Raw genomic sequence first — 11,529 nt, 5'->3', positions numbered from 1 at the left:
TATTCGAGTGTTTCCGCTGAGGAGTCCTTACGTACGGCTTCTTCGAACCGTCACCTGCTCACTCAATGTACATCGCTCCAGGCAAAGGGAGGAGTAAAAACGGTTTTGAAGGGCACCCGAGCCACTCCCACCTCTCTCACCGAGCACCCACCGGCACCAGGGTGGTGGTGGTGGGGGGTCTTGTTGCTAACAATAGCCAACCCAGGATGCTGGGCCGGCCAGGCTTCCAATCCCTGCTCCAACACGCACCCGACAGCCAGGACGGCCGAGCCTGTGTGCTGCCAGCCGGCCGGCCAGCAATAGCTCAGCTTCATCCAGCCCTGGAAACATGGCAGATGGTGGCGGGAGAGAACAGAAGAGGAGAGAGAAGACACAGTGTGTGTGTGTGTGTGTGTGTGTGTGTGTGTGTGTGTGTGTGTGTGTGTGTGTGTGTGTGTGCGCGTGCGCGTGCGAGGCAGACAGACAGGTAGACGGAGAGAGAAGAACGCGGGAGTGTGTGACCACATGCTTGTTTGCCTCTGATACTGTCCTCCGCGACCTCTAACGCTACAGCCAAACAAACGGTGTGATGTCTTCACAGAAACTAAAGCAACACCTACAGGAGCCTCTCAGTCACCATCCACAAAGTTGTCAGCTTTCATTGATTTCATCTGCACATCTCACACCGTTCTGTTGTTTTTCACCTGATTGTGACACCTGATCATGTGTGTGTGCGTGTGTGTGCGCGTGTGTCCAGACGCATCCATCACTCACTGTGTATGTGTGACCAATCAGTCTTTTTCAATCAGGGATCCTATATGGGTTTCCATCAAGGGGCAAATAAGAGGCTCGGCTCCTACATGAATGGACGGTTGATTAGTGGCGTCATATTCAAGGACCCCTTGATAAACAGCCTTCACACCGTCCATCTGTTTTAAGTGAATATGGATCATTTCAGGTCTGTGCAGCACGCCAGAATTTATCCTCCATATTTTCACATGTATAAATTTGGCATCTCTAGTGATGATTCGTGTTTGCCACTGCCTTCCATTAAATACTATCTACGCATTTCTTGTACTGCACTGTAACTTTTATCACCTGTCTTATTCTACTTTAACATACTTATCTACTACTATATCTACTTTTTTATTTTCTCTATTTAATTTCTAATTATTATATTATCTTTAATGTGATTTAATCTGTTTCTTCCCAATTGCTTTTTATGTTTTATGTAAAGCACTTTGAATTGCCTTGTTGTTGAAATGTGCTATACAAATAAACTTGCCTTGCCTTGCCTAACAATAATAGGTTAGCCTATAAGTGAGTGAAATATTTCATTAGGTTATGTTCGAATTGTACATTTTACAACACACACGATTCTAAAAGATTGACTTAATATGAAAGGCTACAAACAACCCAGCCGATCAACTCCACTACAAACCAAAGTCCCGGTGGCTTGGCAGACAACTGACAGAGCACTTCCTACACAAACACCAATCAGAAGGACTTCAAATTGCAGCCCGCGCTTCCTGGCAAGTGCAGTTTCAGGATGTCATCATGAAAAAAAACCCCCAAAAAACCCAGAGGAGCTCCTGGATTTCCACGTTAATGATTCATCTTGTGCCTGCCCCCTGTGCACATTGTTTCATAATGCAGCACTCACCTCGGATGATGGACAACTTGGCATTGACGGTGATCTCGCCCTCGCTGTTCTCCGCCACGCACTCGTAGATGTTCTCGTCGCGCGGCGCACGCAGGGGCTGGATTCGGAGCACGGCGCCGGCGCCCTCGTCGAACTCGATGGTCTGTGGGGTTAGGGAATCGGGTTGGGTCAGAAAACTGAAGTTGACAATTTTCAATTTTCACTCGTGTTTGACATTTAAGGTTGATAAGACATCGGGTCCGTGTTGAGAAAACCACAGAATGACTTGAATCTAAAATATCCTTAGATGAATAAAGTTCTGTCCTTCTGCTCTTTTATAACCTTTGGTCGTCACAAATACAGGATTTTCAGGAAACAGCCTCCCTCTCACTGTTGACACATACACAGTCCCATCTCTTTATGTGTGATGTGCTTGATTTTGTGTGGTTTCATTTCTTGTTTTTATCTATGATCACCTGTCTGTTTGTTGGTCGGTTGGTTTGTCCGTACTTATGTATTCGTACTACAGTATTAGGCAAAAACTACCAAATAGATTTCCACAAAACTTAGTGGAAGGATGGGACGTGGGCCAAGAAAAAAAACCCATTCACTTTTGCCGCAGATTCTGAATTCAATGTTTCATTTCTTTTACATGGCAAACCTTTTTTTTTTTTTTTTTTACATTTTCATGATTTTCCCAGGCGATGATGCGTGGACGTTGATGGAAAACAAAAATCTGCCATATTTAGGGGGACTGATATCTAAGAGTGTGTGCAGCTTTATTAAATCCAAAGGGAATGGTGGGCGTATGCGGTCTACCGAGGGCCCCTCTAAATTTCAAAATGTGATGCCAGTGGCTGTGAATGACAGCGGATCAGTTCTGACGTCCTGTTTTTAGAAACTGACCACTCGCCAGCATCTGAAGGGCAACAGCTTTGATCTCTCTGAAAAGTACTAAACCAACGGCCATGTTCCCCGCAGCAAGAAGCTGAACCTCAACACTTGGGTAAATGACTAGAATTTAAATAGTGGGATGTCTGAAGCAGTTACACCTTTCTTTTAACGGAAGACACCCAGTCCCCAGGCGTATTGCCTTTGCCCTGATTTCTGATGGATGACGAGCGAGACGCACGACGGTCAGCCTGTGCGTCCGCTTTTACCGCAGGAAAACCTCTCCCGGCAACTGTCCCTTGCACCCTCTCGACCGAGGGTTCACTGTTGAGAGATCGCCGAGCGAGGCGCGATCTGGAGATCCAAGCACGAGGCTTCAGCAGCCCCGCTGCTCCGCTGCTGCACGTCTCAAAGCTGAGCTGTTAATTAGGCTAAAAACACTGCCGAGCACGGCGTCGCGATCAATATCAAAGCAGCTGTCTAGAGGGTAGCACGGAATAGAAGAAGAAGAAAAAAAATGATAGCAACTTCAAAAGCTCTTTACAAATGTTTTATTTCATGCTAAATGGAGGAAAAGAAGTGTCCGTTCTGGCGGGACGCTTCACGCCCTTGGCTTTGTTTCCCACTTAGCATGCAAGAGAAGTGAATGTACAAACACTACTTGTCTTTTATTTCGTCCTCCGTTGAGATGCTGCTTTTCCCCCTGTTGATGTTGTTGTCAGGTTTTGTGTTTTTTTTTCTTTTAAGCCTCCTCCCCTGTGGTTGTCTTCATGCCGCTGCGTCTGTGTGTGTGTGTGTGTGTGTGTGTCTATCGCTCTATATGTGCACCGCCATCATCCTTAACGAAAGCAACTTTTTAATTAAGAGACACTGAGCATCCATCAAGACTTTTAGAGTTGCCATCTGGGACAACTGCTGAGAACTGAACAACAGTCATGAATAACACACCGACAGGCGCATTCACAGAGACGGGGATGGGAACAAGAATGTGACAACAGCAGAGTCGGAGGAACGGAGCTCCGAAGTGCATTACTGGGCGACTGTAGCTAATTGTGGACCTGTGCCTCACTTAGAGGCTAGCGCAGCAAGTCAGGGGAAACATTGGCAGCTGTTGTCCAGAACTGTTTGTGAAAAACGGTGGGTGAGGAAAGCAAATGGAAAAACAGCCTTTTTTTGAAAAAAAAAAGACTGCGTGGGAACCCAGTTGCAACAGAAGACTGCGCTCGTAATGCGAATGTGAAGCAGGGCTGTGATGAAAAACAGGATGCGGGGCCGATCGACATCTTCAGACTTCAAGGGTGAACAGCATTGGTGTGTGTTAACAGTGGCAACCAGCGCCAACGGTTCCTCCAATTCGTTTGCTATTTAACCTTAAAATAACAGACGGACTTGTGATCGCTGTGCCCCAAATGCACGTTTTTGCACGGCGTAACTTGGATTGACTGCGTAACTTGGGAGTTCCTGTGAGACTTAATCAGTGACAGTCAGTGGCTGTGATGCCGAACTGTAGTTAGGCAAAATCGGTAATCAGTTAAAACGAAGAAAAAAAAACAGCAATCATCTCCATAACCATAACCCTAATTCAACAAGGAAACTTTTTTTTAAATGGCAGACTTAGTTACAGCTACTGCACACCCGGTTTGGGAATGCAGGGATCATGAGGAATATACAAAGTTCCCTGGTGAAGCTTTGTGTTCTGTACATAACCCAATTGAATTACCACTTGTGGCTGCATGGACTGCTGTTGTTCAACAGCGTTGCTCTAACGCTCACCAGCGTGTATTTCATTTTTTTTGTTTGTGTTTCAATTGACAAAATAAACTTTAAAGAGCCAGAAACAATTTTTTTTTTGGGGGGGGGAGACAATTTTTCTCATTCTTTCGTGGCGTGACAGCACAGTCGCTGACCGCAAAGTGGGCCTCTGCAGCGATGAACTCACCTCTATGCGCTGGGAGTTGACCTTCTTGCCTTTCTTGTTCCAGCTCACCCTCGGCTTGGGGTCACCTGTCGCCTGGCAGACGAAGGACACCACGCCCCCCGAGACGCCGATCTGGTCCACGGGGACTTTGGTGAACCGTGGTGGTGCTGAGGAAGCGACGGGGGAAAAAATCAAGGGGGGAGAAAAAAAAGAGAGAGAAAGAGACATTAGCACTAACTGTTAGACTAATGTTTCACCGCTGAGGCTAACGTTGTTCCTCTCAAGGCAGCATTAAGTGAGTGTAATTACATCTGAAAGTCTAGACTTCCAAGCCCCAATTTGACGCACACACACACACACACACACACACACACACACACACACACACACACACACACACACACACACACACACACACACACACACACACACACACACACACACACACACACACACACACACACACACACACACACACACACACACACACACACACACACACACACAAATCCACACTAATCCTCTTCTCGCAAGCCCTTCTGTGTCTTATCTGTTTCACCTCATGTTTTTATCACTGTATCCCCCCCCCCCCAGAAGCACGGACACCCTGTAGTTCAAATCTAACTTGGATCCCACTTAATAAAAAATATGCAATCACTACACAGAGCTGTGGTTATTCTGTCCATCAAATGTGAGTCATTTTGGCTCTTTTGCTTATGCATTGCTGCTTACAGTAGCTTCAAGATAACAAGTCTGATAGAAAGAGGGAGAGAGAAAGAAAACAGTCTCCTGGGGAACACTTAAATCTGAATCATACAGATATTTGTGGATGATCAAACGTACAGCACATAGCGTCAAATTAATAATTAAGGGACCGTGGGCCGACACCAGTCTCCAGGCGGAGCTAAACACATATATGGAGGAGAATTCCTGCATTCATTATCGAGTAAAGGGAGATAGGAGAGTGGGTATTTAAGAGAGAACAAGCCAAAGAGAAATGGTGTGAGACAAGGGAAAGGAAAAGAAAAAGGGCGAGTGCACAGCCTCAGGAGAGCAAAGGCGCCGCATGCAAAGTTAATCTCACCGCCCCCGACGACAACCCAAAATATTTCTGATGCAAATATTACAACACGCGCAAACTAACTCAACGGGTTGATGGTTATTTAATCTTCAACGCTGGTTTCACAGTTTCCCCTTCGATATTTTGCAAAGTGAACGCGCTCACTTGAGGATGAGCAGCTATCCAACACATCATAACCAACACCGAAAACACGTTCCTGCCCTGCTCATGAGGGTGTGTGCCAACGGGAGACAAATTTAACCTTGACTTTATAAGCGTGGATGTCTGTGAATGCAAGATTATTGCTGAAAGTAAGGGCACGTGCTCGTCAAATGAACGTACGACATGCTGTCAAATGAATACCGTTGCTGCCGTAACGGCATGTTTCACACTAGCAGATGTGACTCTTATCTTGCTTTGATTTTCTTTGTCTGTGTTTTCACCCTTTGTACATGTGTGAGTTGGTGCCGATGTAGCTCAAGCGCTTAAACATGACGCCAACTACGAGGCCAGTGACGGTGGAACAGTCCATGCAAAGTTGAACATGGCATCATATGAATTGTGCATTAAGGTTTTAATTGTCTGTCTTGTTCTTGAGAATTCTACTCAGTAAATAATAAATAACTGTAAAGCCCAGTTCAAAGTGAGATCTAATGGGGACCGGGGTCAGGCGGCGTGGACAGTCATTGCAGGCCGGGGGCCTGCCCACCGAGTCCCCTGTGCCTGGACAGGACGTCAGACTCTCTAGCCTAAATCGAATGGATTATAGATATTAGGGGTTTTTCTTTAAAAAATAAATAAAAAAACCCCTGCAATTTTGCAGTTGAGGCTAGCGTTCATGCTAGAAGGATTAGCAATGTGACCTCTCCTCCGGCTCGTATCAGGCCATCGCAGGCAGCGGCGCCTAACACAGTAATCCGGTCAAACTTTCTTACACGCCTTTTCTCTAGCAGAATAATAATAATAAAAAAATTGTTGTTCAGCAGCCCCTGACTCAATTCAGACGCCGACTCAATTCAGACCGGTGCTGCATTTCGCTATCAATGCATGATGCTCCAAGGAGTCGGAGCTTCGTCTGCTAAAGACACTTCTTTCACCATTATAGGAGTTTGTGAGTGTGAGTAGCCTCGTATCTTGGTTTCATACTGCTCTGTTGTCTAAATGATGCAAGCACGCTAAGTTTATATAAATATATATATATATATATATATATATATATATATATATGTCGTGACGCCAGTGAATCAGTGTATGCTGCAGGCTGCAGCCACAGGGCCTGCAATGTTCCAATTCAATGTTTTAGAAATGATTAATCGCTGGCGGACTGGTTAACCTGTAGTGAAGATAGCCCAAAATGTTGTGGACATGACTCAAGACCGTCGCCTGTGTTTGTTGAGTCAAGTTAAATCAATGCCCCGTCCACAAACTGGTTTCCTTATGCACGTTGTTGCAGAGCAGTATTCTAAGCGGTTGCGGTCCGATCGATCGGTGCCGGAGAGCAAAGTCAATTTGTAAATCATATTTGTGAACTACATCGAATACTGCATGTGCAGCTGTGTCATCCCCACCTGTTTGGACTGACTCTGGCAAGTGGGGGGGGGGGGGGGGGAACGTACCTTTCGTCCATCCCCAAAAACATTCATATTTGATAAAACGTAGTTATGACAGGCTGCGAGTGTTGGACATCGACAGACCACACACTGGGCTAAATAAATCAGCCAATGGGCAGGGATGAAACTTGTCTACCTCTATAAGAGGTATTAAGAGGGCTGTGTTGTTGGCAATCATCCTAATGTTGAAAATATTGATCCCTCGTCCTCTGATGGTTAAAATCAAAGTGCATCGATTGCTGTTGATCTTTCAAAAATATTTCTAATCTGACTCTAGATCTCTTAAAGGAACCCTTGAGGAAGTCACATTCCCTGACTACCTGTAAAGGTTTCTTAACGGAATACATCACCTATATATTTATATATACATAATGTATAGATGTGTAATGCAAGGAGTAAAGGTTGTGGATTGATATGAGCACTGCAGGTCCTCCTCTAGCATCAATGAACGGGCTTAGTTTATCTGTCACATGCAATAATCCCTTTTGGCATTTCATACTTTCAATTTCCATTCTGAAACTATTCAAGACGGCTCTACACAACTCAGCTCCTCTGCATATGACCTTCCCTTACAATGTGCCCTCTGTCGAGACAGAAGAGGGATTTACACGGAGCAGGCCTGTGGCAGTGGTTCTGCTGAAGGCCAGCGCTCTTTGATTAGCTTCTCCCCTGGACCATTCGACATTTCCGCCCAGTTTCCTTCTGTCTCTCTCTCTCTTTCTCATTCTTTTCTGCTTCAGAGGATGAGAGAGACGTACAATACATGTGCTCGCCTGCATGTCGGTCTGAATTTAACTCCTGGCAGTTTCATGTTTTTTGGGTTTTTTTTTCACAATGTACTAGATGCAGTTTTCATCATCACCTCAGTAAAGTTTAAAGTGATGGGGTTTGCAGGAAGGATATATGTGTGTATATATATATATGAAATGAATGAACTATAGTGGGACAGTTGAGAGGAGAGAAGTGGAGACGAGCTCCAGGAACTAGAGGAGACGATGTGAAGAAGAGAGGGCGGGACTGGAAGAGCAAAATATTTCATCAAAAAAGATGGATCATTTTTTTTCTTTTGTTATTTTTCTCCTTTGTTATTGCTGTGGTTTTCTTTTTAGATATTGAAAACATAAGTGGCACTTTCATAGCAAATCAAGTCCAATTTGTCCTGCTTACATCTCCATGTAGTAGAGGATTGTTGGCCTTTTACCTGATGCAGAACTCCATCGATTCTGCCTGAATGCATTATGAAAACACTGTAATGGGTGTAAATTATACTATTCACCGTCTATTGTGTGTCGCGCACGATCCACTTGAACTACAAATGACGTCCTGTTATCTTCTGTTCAGCACATATTTATGAAACTGCACTGGATGTCCACTGGTCACGTTGTAGCGTTTGAGCAACAAAACTCTGATTTTAAATACAAAAATCAAAAAATAAACAACAACAAAAAGAAATTTTATATATATATGTATATGTGTGTGTGTGTTGTCTTGGGTTACTTTCAATATCTATGGACAAAAGTGACAGAACCTTTATATATTATCAGATTCATTTTTGAAAATGGATGAAACTTCCATGTCTGGAGAGAAGATTGTAAAGGAGTATACAATTTTACATTTAATTCATGACCCACCAGGAAGGAGACATAGGAGACGTGCCTCACAGTGGCCTTCCGAACACATATTCCACTAGACATCTTACACATTCATAACGCGACAGCGCTCGTTCAATGTCAGCTGGGATTGGCCCCCGCGACCCTCAAAGGATCAGCGATATATATAATTGATGGGTGGCTGGATATGCCACTGCTGTCAAAAGGTTAAATCCCTGACCTTCGCTGTTCACACAGATGTCCAAAGAAGAGAAGAAAAGGGAAGTTGTATGGACATTACTGCACGCTATAGAATTACACATAATTATTATTATAAGCACCAACTTAGACATGTTTCTGTTTCAGCTCTGCTCAGCTCATGCTTGCCCACTTAAAGGCGAGATAAATCATCTCTCTCTGTCCTTCTAACACACACACACACACACACACTCAAACACACACCCACACACAACCTTTTACTGTTGTGTCAATTTTTGCCCTTTTTCTACTATTCAGGCGGCGGGTTCGCCATCAGCATTATTTAACTTCGCAATATGTGAGTGTGTGTGTGTGTGTGTGTGTGTGTGAACATATTTGTCTGTGTTTTCATGTACATGCCATCAAACAGCCCTCCGCCACTGGCTGCGGGCCCTTCAATGTCTATTTTAGTGCAATTACCTCAGGTATGCAGTGCATGATTGTGTGAACTCTGAAGAGCATAATTAACCCTGTCTTGTTTTGTTTTTTTCAATTTCCCTCCACCGTGTGCCTCTGGGCCTCTGCTGCAAGTTACTATTCACTTTGAAACCTTTCTTTTTCCCTGAATTTGAACCTTGCCACGTCGCCAGTAATTGCAGGGAAGAAATTGTTGAGTGGTGCAGAGGCTTAAACTGCTTTTAAAATCACCGGTAATGAGCGATGGCGGGGATCACACCGTATCATCAACAGATAAGCTTAGTGAAGTTGTTCAGCATGGTACATTGCGCACAAAAGAAGTTGACACACACACACACACACACACAAACACACACACACACACACTGGCTATTAAGGGGATTGAAACTTGATTTACTTATTTAAAGATTGTCTCTTTAATCATGCAACCTTGGAGACAATTCACAGGGCATTGTGACCTTACATCTTAAGGTCTACTAGGTAAAATTCAAATTTTCTAAAACAACTTTTTTTCATGGTAAGACAAACATCCTTAATCCTTAAACATCATGAACTGGTGGCTGTTAAACCCGTAAATATCTTTATCCAATATGTTCCACTTTCTGTGTCTGTGGCACACAGAGCACAAAAATAGTGCCGTTTGATTCCCACCCCTGCCACGTGCGTAAGAGTCTCCAAAAACCACCTGGTGCCATAACGTACATGTCACCAGAGATGACATTGACAGGACATTGCACCCGCAGTGGCCATTTGTCCCTTCAACCGAAGTCTCTCTCTCTATTCCCTCAGCTTCCCTCAGACAGGCTGAGGTAACGCATACGAGACCCCGTCTTTACAGTATCTGCCTGGCCGCGGGACAAGGTCTGAGCAAATGGGGGGGGGGGGGGGGGGGGTTATCTTCACAAGGCCCCCGAGAATAGAACCGATCCATGCAGACACGACCAGCTAGCAGGAGATAAAAAGACTCACACTGTGCCACACAGTCACTTGTGTAGCCAATACCAGAATGCGACCAGATAAGACAGAATATAGCGGCACTGTGATCACAAAGTGGTGGCGAGTGGGAGGTGGGCATGTGAATATGAGACGGCTCCATTTTCGGTACTTTACTGTCGTGGCTTGGTGCGGGGACTGTTAGAGGAGGAAGGGGCCCGGCTTTATGACTAATACGGTATTTGATGGAGAAAAGCTTCTCGGGTCATAAATAGGAACCCATTATCCAGTGAATTAGCAAAGTGGGGGAGAGGATGACGCAAAGCCATTCGGTGATTTGCAGAGAAAAGGCAGCAAATTGGAAAAAGGCCACTTGTTATCCATCTTGCTACAAATAGGTATCTTTCACAGCACACAGAGCCCTCTCTGTCTCTTTTAAACCAACAACGTCTGAGAAGAGCATTTTGGTGCTATTACTCCTAAGTCCACTTTCTCCCGCCTCCCACCTGTTAGCATGTGAAGTAGGTGTAAACAAGATGAGAATGCAGATGAGGATCATATATCTTGGTACCACTCTTTTACTCATAATTGCTCTGGATAACAGCGACAAGACAAAAGTGTCCAACTTAATCCTCGTATCTTACTCCCACTCACTGCCACTTGATCTCAACAGACACTCAACTTCACAACAGCACATTAGGCACATTGTAGGAAAAATACATAAGAAATACATGCCATACATTTATCAATAAAATGTCAGAGTAGATCCATGATTTAGTTTTTTACAGAATATTACACGTTGACAAAGTGGATGGGACCAGTATGAACCGCTGTGTGTTAGTAATTTAAAGAGGTTGATTCAGCGAAGCTGACTCTGATTGAGATGAAACTTAATTTTCCATATTAGCCAAACAGCAGACACATGACACGCGCGGGGGCACTGTCAAGACATGACTACTCGGGAAGAAAACAACCGATGAACACAGAGTGGAGTTGGCATGTCACATCTAAATTTCGTGTTGCGCTTCGTCCGATTGGAACTTTGGACATTTACAATGCATTTTATCCCAATAGGGATTTCTAAACTTCCTAGTGTTGCCATTGTGCGCAGAAGTGGCTGTGTGTTGCTGACGTTGAACTACATATGTGTGGACTTCTGAAGTGTGCTGTGGAGATTTACAAGCTCGCAGTATCTGACAACTATCCCTGAGACTCAGCAGGTCGCCAAGCTT

General features: G+C 44.5%; 1 protein-coding gene across 14 annotated transcripts in view; it reads right to left on the bottom strand.

Moving 5' to 3' along the window:
* The window catches only part of ptprsa (protein tyrosine phosphatase receptor type Sa), a 217,612-nt gene that overhangs the window by 105,723 nt on the left and 100,360 nt on the right, over positions 1–11,529 (bottom strand). For all 14 annotated transcript variants that reach the window (XM_035647166.2, XM_035647165.2, XM_035647171.2 and 11 more), the window contains 2 exons: positions 4,452–4,597; positions 1,643–1,784 (listed from right to left, as the gene is read on the bottom strand). In XM_035647166.2, the coding sequence (XP_035503059.1) occupies positions 1,643–1,784; positions 4,452–4,597 (288 nt within the window). The remainder of the gene's footprint in view (positions 1–1,642; positions 1,785–4,451; positions 4,598–11,529) is intronic.

This window comes from Scophthalmus maximus, chromosome 13 (assembly GCF_022379125.1).
Source record: "Scophthalmus maximus strain ysfricsl-2021 chromosome 13, ASM2237912v1, whole genome shotgun sequence".
Classification (NCBI taxonomy): Eukaryota; Metazoa; Chordata; class Actinopteri; order Pleuronectiformes; family Scophthalmidae; genus Scophthalmus; species Scophthalmus maximus.
This window is presented reverse-complemented; position numbering and strand designations above follow the sequence as displayed.